The 20,576-nt window shown below is 42.5% G+C and overlaps 1 protein-coding gene across 2 annotated transcripts in view; it reads right to left on the minus strand.

Moving 5' to 3' along the window:
- Positions 1–18,867: 18,867 nt before the first annotated feature.
- Positions 18,868–20,576, minus strand: part of ENPP3 (ectonucleotide pyrophosphatase/phosphodiesterase 3) — a 103,929-nt gene continuing 102,220 nt past the window's right edge. For both annotated transcript variants that reach the window (XM_074990557.1, XM_074990559.1), the window contains one exon: positions 18,868–19,282. In XM_074990557.1, coding sequence (XP_074846658.1) covers positions 19,109–19,282 — 174 coding nt within the window. In that variant the 3' untranslated portion in view covers positions 18,868–19,108. The remainder of the gene's footprint in view (positions 19,283–20,576) is intronic.

Raw genomic sequence — 20,576 nt, forward strand, 5'->3', positions numbered from 1 at the left:
AGACGATCCGCGTCCCGCAATGTCGAAATTGTGGGGTCCTCCATGGCAGCCATCAGCTGGGGGGTTGAGAGACGCTGTCTCTCCAGCCCATGTGGGGCTCTATGGTCACCGTGTGCAGCAGCCCTTAGCCCAGGGCTTCTGGCTGCTGCTGCTGCAGCGGGGGATTCATGCTGCATGCACAGGGTCTGCAACTCGTTGTCGGCTCTGTGTATCTTGCGCTGTTTAGTGCAAGTGTGTCTGGGAGGGGCCCTTTAAGGGAGCGGCTGGCTGTTGAGTCCGCCCTGTGACCCTGTCTGCAGCTGTGCCTGGCACCCTTATTTCGATGTGTGCTACTGTGGCGTGTAGACGTTCCCTCGCTGCGCCGATTTCGATGTGGTGCTGCGCAACGTCGATGTTGAACATCGACGTTGCCAGCCCTGGAGGACGTGTAGACGTTATTCATCGAAATAGCCTATTTCGATGTCGCCACATCGAAATAGGCTACTTCGATGTAGGCTTCACGTGTAGACGTAGCCTACGTGAGTTACATGTACTAAATATCTTGGGCCATATAATTTGCAGAAATCTTCTGGAAGAGCTATCTTATCTTAGATCAGTCACTTCACCCATTGAACATCTTGTCTTCACAGGTTATCTTCCACTGTTCTGTCCAGAATATAACCATGCTGGAGTGTCATTCTTGTCTGTACTAGTTTGTCTCCTAAGCTGCAGTTTCAGTCAGTCCTTTTCAAGTTCCTCTTTCACAAACATCTAATTCTTTTCCTGTTTTTGTAAGCATCCACCTTCAACACATTTAGGGGGTTCATAATATACCAATGTTTAGTCTTTGCCCACTGTAAGTAGGATCTTAGTATGCACCGCTGAGCAATGTTTCTGCCAATAACAAAGGTCTTCACGCCTCCTAAGTTTCCCTCCCTCCTCAGGGAAACAAACTACTACAACTGGTTCTTTCCTTTCTAGGAGAAAGTTTCTTAATATAAAAATCAGTTTAACTCAAAGCCAGAATTCAACAGCCACCTTCTCCAGACTCAGCAAACCATCATGCCCCTTGCTGGCTTCCCTACTCTCTTAAGTATTGTTGCACCTGTTTCTCACTGCAGATAGCTTCAAAAAGGCCTTTTCTTGTGGCTGACATGGAAGTCTTCTTCCCCCTCCTGTCTGACTCTAGTTTCCTTCTGGATCCCCTATAGGGATCTCTCCTCATTTACTCATGTATGAGGGCCCCAGCTCTCTGTGCCTCAGATCTTCCTAAACCATAGTGCTCTGTCAAGCCAATAATGGGATCCTCTAGAGAGGTCTTTACTAGCTCTTATCTGCTCTTCCTCTTTGAGGGTGTAAGCTTCTCTGGTAGGATGGACCACCCTGGGGCTACTATCACATGATTCCTGGTCACTTGACCCAAGCATCAGACCCAAGCACAAACCCATCTCCTGAGATGAAAAGGCCTGGAGGACTGGAAAGGGGCTGGGCCCCGAATCCTTAAAGACCAGCCCATCCTGTGTCTCTGCCTTTTCCAGTATAGATGTATTTCATTTCATGAACACAAACACCTTTGGTTACAAATATTTTTAGTGCTTTCCTACAAGGAAATATTGATATAATTTATTTTTCCTCCTAGCAGGACACTGCCTTAGGCTTTGTCTACAGGGGGCAGTTATTTTCAGAATAACTTTTGCTTTTTGGGGAATAAACTGCTTGTCATCCACCCACAAGGCCCCTTTTCACAATTATCTGGCATATTATCTAACATTAATTTATCTGCCTTGGAAATGATATAACTTTGACTGAAATTAGTTTTTTGGGAGTAAGGTTTGTGTGGACATATGCAGCAGCTGTTGCATTTTGGATTAACTATGCCATTTATGACTAAACTTTCATAGCTATCCCATCATTCATTTCCTCTCATCTGGATCAGTTTACCTTTATTTACTCTACTGGTCCTGGGTAACTGTGTGTGGATGTCAGCGCCCTATTTATATGTTGACATACAACTTCATGTGGCCCTTCGTGATTTCCCTTTGTGGTGAATTCACATGCATCCAAAACCACATATCAGTCATAACAGCCATATCCTGTGTTTCTGTGAGATCCTGGACATCTGGGGAAGAACAGCACGTTCACGCCCTTCTGTACAGCAGTCACCAGAATGCCAAAATCTGCAAGAAGTTAGCAGAGTAAAGACAGAAGATAAACCTGCAACATCACAATACAAAGGAGCTTTGGCAGGGCTAGAACAACAAAAGGAATAACAACTGGACCTCCAGGAATGCTCCCGCTGATTCCTCTGCTCTCAGGAGCTGACTGGATTTTGGCAATGGAGGCCACCACCAAACCCCAGTACAGGGTTCTAGATAGTTTGGGGAGGAAAGCCCTGGAAGATGCCCAAACATCCCCCAAGGACACCAGATGGCACACATACACACCCTGACACCAGCTAGAAGTGTGGGAGTGGCAAGATCTCTTCAGCATCCGAAATTCTGAAATAGAGACCCAGGGGCTGGACATGATCCTTCGAAATCCAAGAAGACAGCCTGAAACTGCTACTGAGGGGGACACTAGAACACATCTTCATAGAGAGATTTAAACAACTTTGCTCTGGCTATCACCTGGATGCTGTCATTGGGACAGATATGAGCCTCTTTCTACCTGTTCAAAATTACATTGACACCCAAAAATAAGATCCAAAGGTTTTATTTCCCCAAAGAATTTAATACTATAACCATTGGCCAAATCTTCCATCCTTCTGCATTGATAAATACTGCGGCCTGGTGCGAGGGGAAGGAATTCATACATAAGCCTCATCAATGGACCTAATAAAATTCGGGAACCCCAAATATGGAATTCTATCAATAAACTCCTGTGCACTGTCAAGTATTATGAGCTAGCCCAGCACTCTCTCAGTGGCACACGTCTCCAGGAGAACACTGACAATTGGTCTATCACCACATAACCAGTTAGCAGCAAACCAGGAGCAATCTGGTTTGTTGAGATTCCCAATATCGATGGCCACAAATTTCTCCACACTGGAAGTGGCTCTCATGAAGCTCTTCTGCCAGTGCAACTCCTGGGTGAGCTCTGCACAGACTTTTCAGGAAGTCCCCTTTGTCATTCTGCAGTTCTGCCATCACTGCTTGTCATCCTCAGCCAGCATGACTACCTAGGCCCAGCAGTCAAGATAGCTGGACTATCCCAGAAGCAGCAGTCACCAAGTGAAGCCATTCTAAGAAAGTGTCCTGCAGAAGTAACTTTTTATCTTCATCGATCCATATCCCGTGGCTGTCTCCCAAAGGCAGCTCTGGGACCACCAAGCAAGTGGAGCAGTCTGTTTAGATCAGGGTCGGCACCCAAAAGAGCAAGAAGAGCCATTTTTTTTAAATTCAGTAAAAAAAAAGTCAATAATTCAAGAGCTGCAATGTATGTGAATAGGAGACAGCCCTTAATAAATAACATCAAACCATACTTTTCGTAACCTGTATTTTAAGACCAGCACACACACACATACATCTCACAGTGCAGTGCACATATTAAAGGGGGTGTTATCCAACATTTCAAGATCCCATATCATTTGATATTTAGATATGAGTTGTTCCTTGTTTAGCTTTTAGACTTTCACCAAATATCAAAAATAATCGGGAGGATTTTTTTTAATTTTTATTTATAGCATTGGGGGCCGTGTCTACACTATCCCAAAACTTCGAAATGGCCATTTCAAAGTTTACTAATGAAGGGCTAAAATACATATTCAGCACCTTATTGGAATGCCAGCGGCCGCAGCACTTCGAAATTGCTGCGGCTTGCTGCCGCGCGGCTCGTTCAGACGGGGGTCCTTTTCAAAAGGACCCCACCAACTTCAAAATCCCCTTATTCCTATCAACAGATAGGAATAAGGGGATTTCAAAGTTGCCAAGGTCCTTTTGAAAAGGACCCCCAGCTGGACAAGCTGAGTGGCAGTGAGCCTCGGCAATTTCAAAGTGCCGCAGCCGCCAGCATTCTAATGAGGTGCTGAATATGTATTTCAGCCCTTCATTAGTAAAGTTCAAAATGGCCATTTGCATGGCCACTTCGAAATTTTGGATTAATGCAGACGTAGCCTGGGACACAAAAAGAGCTGCATGTGGCTTTGGAGCTGCAGGTTGCAGACCCCTGATTTCGATGAATGGCAATCAGGACTGTGGCACTCATCAGTCTTCTCCATGCTGCCCGACAGCAGTTAAAAAGTGGTGCTGTCTCACAAAAAACAAACGAGTTACATGATGCCAGGAGAGAAAACATGGGAAATGTTCATCTTGACCCCCAAATCTCAAAATTCCAGTAACTTCTCATAGGCATCCCACAATGTGCCAAAAGAAAAAACTCCAAAGTGCACAGAGCAAACATTGCCCCATGGGATTTGTGCTCACAAAGTATGAAACTATCTGAAAAAAGTGCAGAGCTAGTTGGATATCATGATTCAAAAGGGAATTAGTCTGCACTGGAATAAGCAAAGAGTTATTATACATTTGTCTTCAATAACTAACATATTCACAGAATGTTCTGTAGGTAAGTTGTAAAATAACCTTAAAAAAAGAAACATTAAATCTGAAGTAGCTTTCACAAGCTGAATTAAACTTTCTTCCAGTTTCTTTTTATATATTCCTTGGTTTCACCAAGGTTTACATAGATTAGTTTTGTCAATTTGCCAGTGATTACGATATCAAGCAACACTGCATGATGTACTTATTAATTAATCGTGTTGTTATTTCAATTCCCTCATTCAAAGCAAATTGAAATGAAAGGAATGCCCTTTCAGAGATGTGCTATCAGAAACTAAACTGTCTGTTAGTCTGATATATATCATCCATCCTTCAGGAAGACTCAAGAATTTCTCTGATAGATTTCACTTTTCTGCCACTCGATGCCATTATTTTTGATCTTTTACAATTTTTAATTTAAACGTAATCTTTAAACAAACAGCAATTCACACCTCTGGGATCAACTTAAGACAACATACTTCTCCATTGTTTCTTTTACCAAATGAAACACTTTGGCTGTGTCTACACTACCTCCCTACTTCAAAGGGAGGATGGTAAGTAGGGTGTCGGGAGATTATTAATGAAGGGCTGCACTGCATATGCAGCGCTTCGTTAAGCAAATTCCCCCATGCAGCAACTTCGAAGTGTTAAACTTTGAAGTGCCAGCTTGCGTCTAGCCGTGGCTATCCCGCCAGTACTTCAAAGTGCTTGGGCAAGTTTGAAGTCCCTTTATTCCTCAAAATTTTGCCCAAGCACTTCGAAATACAGACAGGTTAGTTGCGGCTAGACGTGAGCCGGCACTTTGAAGTTTAACATTTCGAAGTTGCCACGGGGGGTCTTTGCTTAATGAAGTGCTGCATATGCACCGCAGCACTTCATTAATAATCTCCCGACACCCTACTTATCATCCTCCCTTCGAAGTAGGAAGCTAGGGTAGACAAGCCCTTTGAGTGTAGAAAATTCTAAAATTTAAGATTGTTCAGATAGTATTAATAGAGCCAAATTACAGACTTGCACTATTTGGTTATTCCTCCTTTGCTCATGAAATGTGAAGCATATGCTATGTCTACACTAGCCCCGACCCTTTCGAAAGGGGGATGCCAATGAGACACTTTGGGATGCCCTAATGAGGCGCTGCAATGAATATGCAGCGCCTCATTAGCACAATGGAGGCCGTAGTACTTCAAAGGTGCCGCTTTTGATCACGCACTACTCATCTATAGGGGGTCCTTTTCAAAAGGACCCCACACACTTCGAATTCCCCTTATTCCTAGATGGAAAAGTTAATAGTTGCTAGGCTATCTTAACTATTACTATTTTCTAATTTTAGAATGCTTGATTTCCAATTTTTGAAGTTCCAGTAAGGCTAGTTTTGTTTGAAAGTTATGATGTGAGCATCTTTCAGCCATCATACCAATGTGTGCTTTGTCCATGAATCTTTACACAAATATGTTGAAACCTACTAACATTTCAAAGAAAATTAACAACATACACATCTCCAACAAAAACAAACAGTTTCATAAGCTGCTTTTATCAAGAAAAAGAATAAATCACCACTCTCTTGGAAATCATTCTTTTCCTTTGCTATAAGTCATCTGGTTTTCAGTGCTCGATTAAGTGCTTTTTGGTTAAGCAGTTTGAGATACACCAGTTGTCTGGCCAAATTATTATGTTTATGACAGCTATAGTATTCAGACAGAAAATTGTTGATAATTAAGAAGAAGGCTAGCACAATCTGCTTTATCTAAAGCTGAGTAGATTGTGCTAGCCTTCATCATATTAATACATTATCTTAATCTACTATCTATTTTAGAGCGTCTGTCTGTTGGTGCTACATTTGTTCAAGAACTCATGAAATTTGATATGCAGCTTCCTCTCACTCTAACATAGATCAAGGTTATGATTTGGTTGTGCCTCGAAATTGGGAAATGCCTGAAATCCCAGGATTTCCCTGACCATGGAAAAGGAGGGGCACCAACAGGGGGAACAACATACTTCAGACTCACCCCAGAACCAGCAGCGAGCACAGGGTATAGCCATACGTCACAGTGACCACAGGGGGCAGCCGCAGCAGGAATAGAGTGGCCATGTAGAGACCAGGCTCTCCATCCTGTTGGGAAAGGTAAGCGCCCCGCTATCCCAATACCTGTCCTTGGTGCTTGGCACAGTGCCACACAGTGGTAGCCCCACTTCCTCTCCCCCGCAACTCTCAGACATTATTAGCAATCCCCTCCAAGAGGCTGTGTCCACAAACCCCACCCCTCACCAGCTGCCGCAGCCCCACACCTACCACTCTATTCCCCTCTCTTCGGGGTTAGGAAAACAGGCCCGGCTCTGGACACCCAGCTGCCCCGTCCCAGGGGAAAAATAGCCCTGGACCCACCGGCTCCCACTGGGCCAACGATGGGAGAAAAGCCGTGGTCACGGCCACAGCTCCTTGATCCTTCTGGGACAGGAAGAAAAGCTGTGGCTGCAGCCCTGGCTCCAGCCCTGCACCTTCCCCACTGCTGCTGGGGTTCCCTGCTCCTGCTGGGCTGGCTCCAGGAAAAAAATCCCAGCTCTGGCCCCCTGACTGCTGCTGTGCCAGGGCCAGGGAAAACAGCCCTGACGCTGGCTCTGGCCTGCCCCGCCAGTTCATGCCCCTGCTCTGCAACTCCCCACCCCTACACCCCGTCCAACTCTCTGCCCTCAACCCACTGCCCTGAACCCCCCCCAACAAAACCCCTACTTTGACATGTGTACCCCCACTCTATGCCATGACCCTCACCCCCACCTACCCCATCCCTGCCACTAAGGCTCCACACCCTCCCAGCCCCTGCATTCCTCCACTCCAACCCTGAACAAAACCCACTGCCCTGAAGTGACATCTACACCCAATCCTCTACCCCCAGCCCCGCACTCACACCATTGTTCTCTGCATCCCCATCACCATGCCCTCACTCTGGAACCCCCCATTCCCTGTACCGGGCCCTCCCACACAAACTCCTGCCTCACTTCTCCTCCCCCACCCCATAGCATCAGCCCCACCACACAACAAGCTCTCTACCCTTACCCCTCACCCCAGACCCTCACTGCAGCACCCTCCAGCCCCTGCCCTGATCCTCCCCAACTCTCCCAGCCTCCTGCTGTCACTCCTATGGCACCCACCGCCACCATCAGCCTTCCCACACCTCAACACTCGTCTCGCCCTCTATTTATTCCAGCAAAAGACAGAACGACTGCAAATATTGTCTACCAACAAGCTGTATGTACTCTGTGAATCACTCACAGATTTTTATTAACACAAACCTCTTTTTTCCTTCCTTCTCCACAAGTGCAATGATTTGTATAAACCACATACATTTTCCTTTCTTTATTCCAAACAGTTAAAAAAAAAGTCCTTACTTCACTTGAATGCCTGAGTGACACCGGGTGAGTTTGCTAGTTATACGAGTAATACATATGTATGCATAATTAATACACCAGTTTTGGTTGGAAGAAAAATGGGAGATACCCACAAAATTGGTGGCATCAGTGATAGCAGCATGGGCAATTTTAAACTGGAGATGGCAGGCTGGTCTAGAACCCGTTTTTGTACCGATGTATCTCAATTTAGAAATTCTAGTACTTACCAAAGTAAACCCCTTCACTACATCCACACTAGAGGTTGCACTGCTAGAACTACGTCAGTGTCAAAGTTTAGGACAAGTCTATACTATGCGAAACAAATTGATTTAAGATACACAGTTCCAGCTATGACAATTGTGTGGCTGGAATCAGCGTATTGTAAATTGATTTTTCTTGCCACACCCACTGCACCAGGTCGATGGGAGAAACTCTTCCGTCAACCTCCCTTACTCCTCGTGACAATGAGGAGTAGCAGGGTCAATGGTAGAGCCCTGGTGGTTCAGTTTAGCATGTCCCCACTAGGCACCGTAAATTGAACCCTGGAATATCAACCCCAGTTGAGTGGTACAAAAACTGTCGGTAGCCCAGCCAGACGTCTTGTGCTGCTCAAATAATGTCTTGTTTCACATATACCGCCTGTTATGGCTCCTTCCCTACTCTAGCAAGATAAATGCAGAAGTGGGGGCCAGCAAAAGTACCTCCAAAACCTTATTTACCAGGTTTTGGTATAAACTCTCCTCCCAAAATCCTAAAAACCCTTAGATTTTGGGGATAAAATTCACTGCCACCACCCAAATAATAATAAGGAAGCCAGGGAGAGACTACTTGGGAAATCTCAGCCCCAAAAGTAAAAATAACAGGACACAAACATTAACCAATACCAGGTTAATAAAAAGAAAAAGAGAGAACTTTTATTATTACAACAATATTTGTGTTGCAAGCCTTATGAATAGATGGAAGAGTTACAAAGTAAAGCACATGGGGAGTCTCCACCATGGGCCTAGAACTTAGTTACAAGGAGAGTAAAAGAACATTTCTAAAAAGTGGACAGACATCAGATCCCACTTCCCAAACCATAAAACAATAAAGCCTAACGGATTTCTCTAAACTTTACCCTACTTACAGAAGATTGGAGGGCCTGTTTTTGGAGGGAGATATTCTATGTCTCTCTCCCTCATGGCTGGAAAGAAGAAGAAGAAAAAAAAACAAAAAACAAAAAAGGGAAAAGCCAACATTTAATTTTTACCTACATTTCTATAGGCCAACCCCACCTGGCTTAGGGGTTAACCCTTTTACTCCCAGGCTGCTGGCTAACCCTCATGATCATGACACCGCCATACTATTCATTACTGAAGGAGGAGGAAGTAAGTCAAAAATCACTCATTCTTGGAAAGAAGGTTTCAGTCAGCAAAGCAGTGAGTCCAGCACTTAGGACAAATTCTGCAATTTTAAAAGTGCCATGAGGTGAGTTGGAAAGGTCTGTTTCATTCCATTTTCACACACTGCCATTTTCTAATCTTCTCTCCTGTTGTAGCAGAGTACAGTGACAAAGCTTGAGGGGCATTAGTAGGGCATGCTGTGCGGGTAGTCCACATGAGTTTTAGAGGAGCACAGTAACCTGGGATGAGGAGTGTGATTGAAACTTTGTAGTTACACAGAGTTCTGTAAACTGCTCTTTGGCTTGTGCTGCTGTTGTGTAACAACACAGCTGCCAGACTCGACTGTTCTGACACAGAGCAGGGAGAAGTTTAAAACAACTGTTATTTTTCAGGCTCACTGGTCATTGTTGCAAAACATTTAGGTTAAAAGGTTGATTTTTCCCACGTGATGGGAACGCTACTCAAAAATGCAGTTTTCATAGTGAGGCAGAAATCTGCCAGCTCTTTTCCTAAAAACAAATAGAAGGCTCTTACTTATTTCTTTTTTAAGTGAAACAAGTCCTAGCAGCAACAGGGATGGATATTTCATTTGTTGGCTTGTGTGATTGGATTCTGTAAGACTGTAGGAATGTCCCTTCTAAAATAGTTTCTCTCATCTGTTCTCTGGCCAGCTTCTTCCCACTCCCAGAGATTGTAGTTACCCTCAAGTCCAAAAGATACATGTTTTCCCCTTTGGTAACATAGAATTAAAGGGTATAGGAGCCAAATTTAGTTCCACTTATATTTGAAAACAATGGGATTTATATAGAGAGAAAAGACCGAGTTCAATGCTGGTTTACAGCTAAAGAAACTGGAGGAGCTCTTATTTATGGGCACAGGTCTTTGAGTCAACATTTTCTACAGTCCATGTAGAAAAAGTCTGGTTTACCTGAACCACATGGCTTCAGTACCAAATTCTGTTGTACTGAGCTCTGAGCAAGAACAGGAGCTATTTTTTTGGTCATTGATTTTTTTTAATGCAGAACTCTCAATAGTTTCCAAGGGATTCCGCCACAAAGAATCATGACAGGAGAGTTCCCTGCACGTAAATGTGGCCATTAGCCTTGTTACAACCTTTGCTGATTGTCCTGGTGGATAATTAACTTGACAAGTTGAACCTGGACCCACACACTGGCTCTAAAATGCTCCTCACTTGCCAGGTCTGAGAAGAATTTAGGCACAAACTGGGGCTCTGGGCCACTGGTCACTCTCCTGTATCTAGCATACACTTCTGAAAGATGAGATCTTAGTCCAATTCCTTATCCCCTGAAACCAGTACCAGCTTGTTATATGACGGGGTTTCTGGGCACAGCTAGAGAAATCAATCCAGGGTATCTTTGCTTAAATCCAGGCCACTTACACCCCCAGGCTGGGATTTCCTGCTCTCTGAGGCAAATCCAATCAGCCTCAAAAGTACCTTGGCCATCCTCACTGGCCAACCAGAAGCCACACAAGCAAACTCACAGCCTTCCCAGCTGCTATCCAGCCCAGATCAACAGCCCCCTATACTCAAGTGAGAGGTTATTAAACCCATTTCGCTCAATCCACACAGATTCTTCAAGGTCCCAAAGGGTCCAGCCACAGTTCCAGGTCAATATATATTTGGATCTTACCCTAAACAACACCCTTACCAATCCTCAAGATCTAAACATCTAGAGGTTTATTTACAAAGCAAGAAAGAACAGGACTATAGAGAAAAAATGTTAAAGCAATAGTTTACATACATCCATTATAGCTATTGAGGCAGGCCAGTGATGTTAATGGCTGATTCTTGAAGGTCTCTGAAATTACACCCCATAAGGGGCAGGGTTCCAGGTTACATAGACTTAATTACTGGAGAACTGTAGATCCAGCCAACTGGGGTCAACATGCTGGAACATGGATCCTTGGAAACAGGAACAGGAACAAAAGACAAAACATTTTCCTCCAAGATGGGTGCTGCTCGATCCACCCCATAGTTTTCTCTTGTCTAGGCACAAAGCCCTTTCTTCTTCCATCAGGCCCTTGATAGTCAATGTCCTCTGACTCAGGTGAGTTGCTGTGGTAAAATGCCATTGGTCCTGGTTTTGCTAGCACACCCCAGTCATTTGCATAGCAGGTGGAATGGATGTCTGGGCATCTATTTCAATTCATTTGCTCAACCCAAGTCACCTGACCAGTGGGGTGCATTCCATTGACAAGTCCCAAACTTGTGAGATGTGGATTTGAATGTCTGAGCCATTGTTAAACTCATTTTCCTGGCTGGGGCTGAGTTTACACATCCTATTGTGAATCTCACCGCTAAAACATTGCTAATACAACTACGGAGCTACAACCCATAACTCTACCTACAAACATGATACAGGCATGTAAGTAGCACACACAGATTCAGGGCATCCTCAGCTTTCATTAGACACCTCACATCACCTCCCTGGCACACTGTTTGGGGCCAATATATACAATGGACACGTAAAATGGCTTCCATATCCAATATAAAAATCCAGTCATGTGACACAGCTCCCACAAGTCTCTCCAATACCTCTTGCATGTTCCTGGCATTCCACTGAAGCTGTGGAGCCTCTGAGTTGCTGTCCCCTCTTTTAGGCACACATGGGACACACGGACTTCACAAAGAAATTTATAACAGTCACACTTTACTCACAACGCATAAGAGGCCTATAAGCTCGATGGTATATAATAAAAACCTGCACACAAGTCCCTCTCTCCAATGTCCTTGCTACTCTGAGAGCCTGTGAAGGAGTTTACTCACCACTAGAGCACCTCCTGGGATGCAGTGACTCCCTTTACATCTCACATCTGCTGACAATTGTTACCACAACGCTATAGTGGTCTCTCTTCTCATGACTTGGCCTTTGGTCCCAGTCACTTTAATGTCATTCCCCTTCTGTGGGGTAACAGAGTCCAGCCATCCACACATCCCCAAAAGAGCTCTGAGTAACTAACATAGAATGAAAGGTTTGCATTTACTCAGCATTTGAACCATTTTTTTTTACAGGTGACCACATAAGAAATGCCAGCCCTGTGTTTTATGGGTTTAGAAGAGTAGGATCTTTGTCTGAAACAGCCAATTGTTAAACTCAAAATAGCCTCCCGTTTTCAAATTCAGCTAGCTGTGAAAACGACTTAAGCAACTACAGTAACTGCAAAGTATTGCTGCCAGCACTGGATGTTTATCTATAATGCAGCACAAGATATCTGTAAAACACAATCAGCACCAGATAAGATTACATATTTCCTCTGTAAGGGTAAAATTAATCCATGCACAGAGGAAAAGCACAAGACCCGTGCACCACTGAAAAATGCTACTGAAGTTCTCAGAGGCTTTAATAGTGGTAGATTGGAATCATATGGATTATATTGCAGGGTTTAGTGGCTGGCTGGTCAATTGCTTCCCTCATTTTCACGTCTGGTCCTACTGCTACTGTCACTTAGTTGTAACTGAGGACAGAATTTGGTTCACTTAAACCAGGGGCCAGCAACCTCCGGCGCTGGTGCCAAGAGCGGTGCATGAGCTGTTTTTCATTGGCATGCAAGGCGGAAGCTGAGCGCCTCCCCTCCTTCCTCATGCAACCTGTAACTTGCTCAAAGTCATGCCACCTGTGGATTAATAAAAGAGCAGCTAATGCTACCACCCACCACCTAAATAAATTAAGATGCAGAGCTTTACCGTTTATCAATGGAGCTGTTGTTAGTAGGACTATTAGTGACTTTAGAAAGTACCACCAGCACTCAGACTGTACAAAAAGGTCAAAAGTCACATTTCAGCACTCTGCTTCAGAAAGATTACTGAGCCCAACTTAGACTGTAGTATACACTTGATCCAAAGCCCACTGATGTCATGGGGAGTCTTTCCACTGAGTTCAGGGAGCTCTGGACCTGGGCTTGTGTTAAATGGTCCCAGAAGTTTATAGTTGGATGTGTTATGATAAAATAATCATTGCTGCATACAGGACAAAACAATGCAAATCTATAACCAAAGTTTGCTGCCTGGGCTGTATAATTTATCAGACGTTTTAAAACAAGAATTTCATACCCAGAAGCCTATTAAAAAGATTTTTAAAGTCTAATTTCAGCCATTCATGTTATAATTTTTTGGCATTACTGAATACTGCCTAGTGTACAGTGTGTCAAATTTATATCTTCACACACAATCAACTCATGGATCCTAGACACAAGGATAAATAAAACTACTGTTAAAAATTAAAAATTTCAGTGAACTAAACTACAAGATTTGTCCAGCTATTTAGACCATTAATATGTTGAACTACAGTGCCAGTTTCCAGATCTCAGTGATGTGGGCACGGGCTTCTGGTAGTAAGGGAGGGAAAGAAGGAAAAACCAACCCACAAACTTTCCACTAAATCAGTCCCAATTCCAAACATGTCTCGCGGTACTCATGAGTAGACTTGCTTATTGAATTGAGTAGTGAGAAAAATCTTTCCTGTGACTGTCTCTCTAAACAGCAAAGAATGTTAGTTTTAAGAGAGGGACTGTGGAGCAAACAGATGACTAAAGAGTTGACACACATAAATCTGGGGAAAAAATAGTCAGGTGAACAGTGTCAGCACACTTTGTACTGGGTGTGCTGTGGCTGTGGCTTGAAGCTATAGGAATTGGCTCGATGCTAGATGAGGGCTCTCCTACAGCAAGGGTTTGGCAGGTTTGCACTGCCAATGGAGCAGAGCAGAGATGAAGCTCTAGCTCTTTCCTCATATTAGGCTAAATTTTGTGGTCAGTTAATTTTGTGCAAAACTGATGCCAACTCTAGCTATTCTACTGTGCTACATAAATGCCTTCTTTGTGAGGCTGTAGTGTCGCACGAATGATGGGGCCAGGGGGAGGGAATGGAATTCCACATTGATTCAAGCAGATTATGGTTGTAGTGATAGTTCCTAGCTCTCATATAATGCATTTCATCAATAAATTTACAAATGTTTCCCATATTTAATATGTTTATCCTCTCAAAACCTGCATAAGGTGAGGAAATATTACCACACAGAAATCTTCCTTTCCTGACTCATAGCATTTCTGACCGATGTCACCTTTCCCCTCCTAGGTTCTTTAATAGATGAAACACATACAGCAGAAAAAGTTCACACACACACACACACACTTTCAGTCCTGAATTGTGGCCTGATATGCTGAGCAGATGAAAGGCCCTGCGGTGAGGCACAAGCTGTACTGTAAAATACTAAATTAAAATTAATAGATACTGTATAGCTAGTTCTTATCCCCTAAGAAACTTGTTATGTACAAATTCTTACCCTAAACAGCTGTTCACATATCAGGTAAAAGCTTCGGATCAGAGCTAGTTTTCACTCTGATTTGGGTCTACAGACTTTCAGAGTTCCTCAAGCATCTTCTTAGGGTGTGTCAGGTAGTTTCAAAGGCCAGCTGAAGACAAAGGGCTGATAGCTTTTCATTGCCTAAATAGACTTTTCCATGGGAAAAGGAGAAGACAAAGAAAAGATTCCTGCCCTGGGGAAAACACCAGGTTCAAAATGGATTCCAACAGAAGGTGGCATGGGCACATCTCCCCACAACCAACATCATCTGGGCCCACAGGACAAACAAGTCTGTTTACAAGTCATTGAGTTGATCATTAAGCCATTAGACTTCCAGGAAAACAGCAATGGCTCTCATTAGCACACTTAAAACTATAAGCAGAGAGCCTATGTCTACACTAGAAGTATCTGTCTACAGACGTTACTCTCGGAAGAGATATTCCAACAAAGCTTCTGTTGACAGATGGCATCTACACATAAAAACAGATCGATCTTTTGATCTGCTCTTTTGACTAAAGAGATACAGAGATATACATACAAAGAGTCCCCGGTGCATCTACGTGGCTTTTTCGTCGACACTTTCTGTCAACAAAAAGCATTTTGTGTGTAGATGCTCCACAAGTTTTGTTGTCAAAACCCCAGTTTTGTCCACAAAACTCTCTAGTGTAGACGTAGCCAGTCATGCTTCATAGCTAGTGCTACTCTCACCTCTAGTGCCAGCAACTTGATGCAAATGAGCAGTCTTGAAAATTCAAAATGGCCATCTTTACATATTCGAGAGACTCATTTGCATATCCACAGCAGAAAACAAGCAGTGAAGACGTGGTTCTGCTGGCAAAAGCTCACTCTTTGGCTAACCCCTTATGCTTGGAATAAAGCAGGGATAAGGGGTGGCCAACAAAGGATTTTTTTGCCATCAGAACCACATCGTCACTGCTTGTCTTCTTCTGTGAATATGCAAATTCACAGTCATTTTGAATTTGTGAGACTGCTTATTTGCCTCAAGCTGCCAGCCCTAAGGGGGTAGTGTAGCAGTAGCCTATATGCCTAACTTCAAATACAAGAATGATACATGCACAACCATAGGATATACAGATTGCAATGTAAAATTTGTTACATGACCTGTTCTGCATAAAACATCTTTGAATTAGGCATATTCATCTTCCTCAGCCAGTTTTCAAAAGGCAGTGGGAGAAGTGAACTATCACACCAGCTGTTCAAGTCTAGGGTGTTTTAAAAGATCTTCATGGGTTAGATAATTATTTTGAAAAAAAAAAAGTCAGATTTTCATACAACATAAGAGCCCAAATTTGAGCAATCCTTGAAAAACATAGTTTTGCCAGTTTTATATATATATATATATATTTATATATATTTGCCAGTTATATATATAAATATATATATATGTATTTGCCAGTTATAACATATAGATACAGCTTTTAAAGAGGCCATGTTTCATGAATAATTGGATACAAAATTATGTACCTAAAAGATTAATTCTAATTTTTAAATTCATATTATGAGTCGGCATGAGTAATTTGCATGCCTACATCATGATCATAGAATATAGCTGTCCATGGACTAAGCAGGAAGTGAGATTTACCCTATGCTGAACATGAACTGGTATGCTCACAAAGTTGGTTGTGTCTTCAGGACTGTAGTGTTATTTTCTTGCATGGGTACAGAAGAAGTTGTAAGTGCCCAAGGGATGCAGATTCAAGCACAATTATATGCTGAAGATAGATTTGCGATCTAAGCAAATTCAAATGCCAGCAGGTTCTTCTCAGCTCTTCATCCTTGTGGAAGTGGACAAGTTAAATACCACTTAGCTTGTTTATGTGTACATATGGACTTTTTAGAAGAGGCCTTAAACCAAGGTCCTAGCTGTTCTGTATTCAAAAGTCATTTTTAAAATAGACAATTAGATAAGCATGACTGACAACTTGTTTGTTCCTGCAAATGAGACAGCTACCTACAATTAACTGTACTTGCAACCAGGATCTCAACCCACTCGTTAAATTATCACACAGAACATGGGTAGTGGCAGAGATTTCCACGACAGCTGTAATGGCAATTTCCACAACTGCACTCTAGCTGGCTGCACATCTACTGCACCATACATACCAGATGCATTTTGGCCCCTGGATCTTTACACTTGTATGGTAAATATAAGTGTAAGATATATTACTTGTATTTCCATGTGGTACTACCTGTTTTGTGGCCCCAAGTCATACTTAAATATTTGAAAATAGCACAAAAATATTTTAGGCAGTGCCAAGCATTTTGAGGGAGCTGTGGCTACTCAAAATGTCCACACACAATACCTTTTACGAGGGTACTCACCTCTTCCAGCATAAAACATTCACAAAGAGGGTACCTCAGCACTGTGATACAAGACCCATGGCATGGCTACAGCTGGCCTGGGTCAGCTCACTTGGTCACACAGGCAGATATTTGGATTCAGGCTGGGATCCAGCCATGGGAGTGGGACTTGGAGCCTGAACTCCAACCTGAGCCTACATATCTACCCAGCAATGGTATAGGCACATAAGCCTGAGCCGGCTGACCCAGGCTCTGAAACTCAGTGCCCTTTTTGTTTTGCACTTGAGTCACTTAGGCTGTGTCTAGATCGCCGAGAACTGTTGGCTAAAGATATGCAAATTGCACACCACACCTTCACATAGAGACAAATGTCAGGAAAACCCCCTCTGCAGAGACATCCCTTCTTCCTCATGGAACAGGAAAGACAGAGATGTCAGCAGAATACTTCCAGCACAGCAGACTTCTGCTAAGAGACTTCTTGCCTCCTGGCAGAAGCCCACAGTTTAGACATAGCCTTAGAGCTGGATATTCCAGGATATGTAATAAAGATAAGTTCTTTTAATTTTGGCACAGATATTTTTTCCTTCAAGTGCTGACCTGAGGCATTTAATCACGTGACAGAAAAAGCAGCTGCTACATATTAAAAAGCTACTCAAGACAACTGAAATTTATAGACAAAAGTGAAGTTAACAGAGCATCACAGCATGATTTTAAAAACTGCAGACTTACTGACAAATACAATTAGAAAAAAAATCAGTCCATCAACCTGCTTTAACCGTGGTCTTTGTAATGGAAATAGTCTAACAGCGTTTGTAATGCTAACATCTCTATTGCACAACTCTGTTTTGTTGTAAATCTCAACACAGATCATTTGCAGTTTTTAAGAGATCCAGAAATGTAAACTTTTGCTGACATTAAAAGGCTGGCTCAGAAATGCAGCCTTCACTTACCTTGAATTTTTCTTATACAGTTTGCACAAACCAAATCAAAACAAGTCTGGAGGGAGAGACCTCAATGTTGATGCAAAATGAACAAATGTATTATAACAATAAAAATAAATTCTTATGAATTGTTTGCACTTTTACAGAATATGGAAATTAGCTACAAGGATGATTTAATATTTAACAATATTCATGTTTATATTTATGTTTTGCTAGTATGTACAAAATGTTGAAAATCAAAGAAACATAGAAGGCTTCTATTTCTATCTGCTATAAAAAAGTAAATCAAGCATGCAAACATTCATGTTTTAGAAAGTGACCTGAGTATGAAAGGAATGTGGGGTATGTAATCAGTGCAACAAATGCATACAAAATGAGTTCCACCAATACTTACCCTTTTGCAAGAAAACTGCAGGTTGACCATCTATGATCTGGCACCCTCAGGACCTGACTGGTGCTGAATGAGAGAATTTATTGAACCTTGGGAGGTCAATATTGTCTCTAGCACTTTACCAAAAACTCCACTGCTTAATGGGCTCTTAGAAGACATTTAAGGGTAAATTAGGTCTAAATAACAGCACAGAGTATTCAGAGCCAGGACTGGTGGCTGGAAACAAACGTTGTGGGACCACAGGAAATTTGCTACTCAATCTGAATTCATAATAATTTGAGGAAATAGTGAGTTAAGACCAAGTATACTACAAGAAAAGTGTCCCTCAGAAGTGGTTCATTCTCAAGGGTATAATCTACGTTAAAAGTTATCCATGGAGAGACATACAAAAAATTGTAATGGAGACAACTGATTTGTATTTTATGTAGTTAGTGTTTTCTTTTCCTTACTTTAACAAAATGTATAGCTCTGGTTAACAACTGTGGTTCTTTTGCTTGGTATTGATCATGGTGTCCTCTATGTGTCCTCTGCAACGGTGTTCTCAATAGTGAAAACCAGATGCATGAGTTAACAATAAGCAACCAAGTAATAAGAGCACCTCTCTTGTTTCTGTAGATGAAATATTTATTTATTTTTAAAATAAAAGTAGCAGGCAGTCAATTTTTTAAACAGCCCGTTTTGAAAAAGGATGAAATAAATGACAAAATACTGAAAATTCCAGAAAAAGCAAATAAAATTAAATTTCTTGTATTACAAGTTTCTTTTATTGATTAACTGAAGAACTGTAGTAGCTTTTTCTTTGCAGGCCACACGGATTTACTTAGATTCACTTTTCCACATTACTGACACAGGCTCAGTTGATGATAGTCTCAAATGTTGGCAAAAATGTCTTTAGCTGTAAAATTTCAGAGAGAGGCTGATCTCTGTCCTGGTAAAAGTCAAGCCCAGTTACAAGTTCCACATCTCGAACACGTGCTGCATGAGCCTGAACTCTTTCTTCAACCCACTGGGATTCTGGTTGCCCACCCTGCCAAAGCAAAACAAGCAAAAGGCAAACACTGGTTATTCTTTCAAATTACCAAACAGAAAAGCATTGTTTGGTGTAAAGGCCTTCCTTTGAAAAAGCTCTCTTCCCAATCTTCTTGGAAATCCTCAGAGTCTTGCTTTTGGTTGTCTGATTCAAATTGGATCAAAGGAATGTTTTCCCTCCATCCTGATGACAGTTTATTCTGTTGAATAGATAGTGTTGTTTCCTATTAATTATACACGATTAAAATGATTATTTTGGCTGGATAGTGGAGTTACACTATACATTCTATTCTCGCACTCCGCGACCAGATCCATCGTTTGAAGAATGACCTGTACTTCAAGAAAGGATTGTAAGCAAAGCGAAGTGATAAAGAAGCAAAATACTGCTGATGAATAGTTTCTTGTCATTTCAATGGCCCTTTAACGTCAAAGTACAGTGGAATTGCCTTTTCACTTTCGTTTACAAATAGGTATAGTCTTTTCTAATGTCTGTATTAAGGACAGCCAAAAATATCCAAGAAAAATAAAGGATAATGATCAAAAACACTCTAATGTTTAGACTATTACTACAGAACTTTATTTGTAAAAAGATGGTAACTTGTTTTTCTATTATTATCACTAGAATCCCGTGCAGATAGATAATTGGTATCCACATCTGCAAAAATAATCTGAGAATATTTATATCCATGGATGTGGATACATATGAATACGAAGCAAATATCTGCAAATCTGCAGGGTTCTAGATACAAAATGTGTATCTACAACCGTAACTGTATCCGCAAAAATGATCCATAGGTACCAACATCCACACAGACAAGCCAACAGGCTCACTGAACTCTAGCCCCAGGCTCTTTGAGTCCCCAGTCTCCAGGGCAATTGCTCCCTTTGCCTGCTCCCCTCATCTGTGGGCGTGCATTCACATCTGTGGATGCAGATACCTGTAGAAACAAAGTGGATACCTGCAGATTTTCAGGGCTCTAGTTGTCGCCTATTTATACTCTAAGGCCATTTCTACACAGGCCACTTGTGAGCGAAATATGCTAATGAGGCATGGATGCAAATTCCCCGTGCCTCATTAGCATAACATCATGTGATTTGGAGTCCGGAAGACCGTTCTTCTGGACTTCAAAACGCTATGTAGAAGCGCGGCCCGGGGGGCGGGGGCACCGGCTTCCGGAAGGAAGTCCTTCTATTTTCAGGAAGAAGGGGCCTCCGGAAGATTCCAGAAGCCACCCCCCCGGGGGGGCCGCGCTTCTACATGGCATTTTGGAGTCCGGAAGAACGGTCTTCCA

This window comes from Carettochelys insculpta, chromosome 3, assembly GCF_033958435.1.
Source record: "Carettochelys insculpta isolate YL-2023 chromosome 3, ASM3395843v1, whole genome shotgun sequence".
In the NCBI taxonomy this organism is placed as follows: domain Eukaryota; kingdom Metazoa; phylum Chordata; order Testudines; family Carettochelyidae; genus Carettochelys; species Carettochelys insculpta.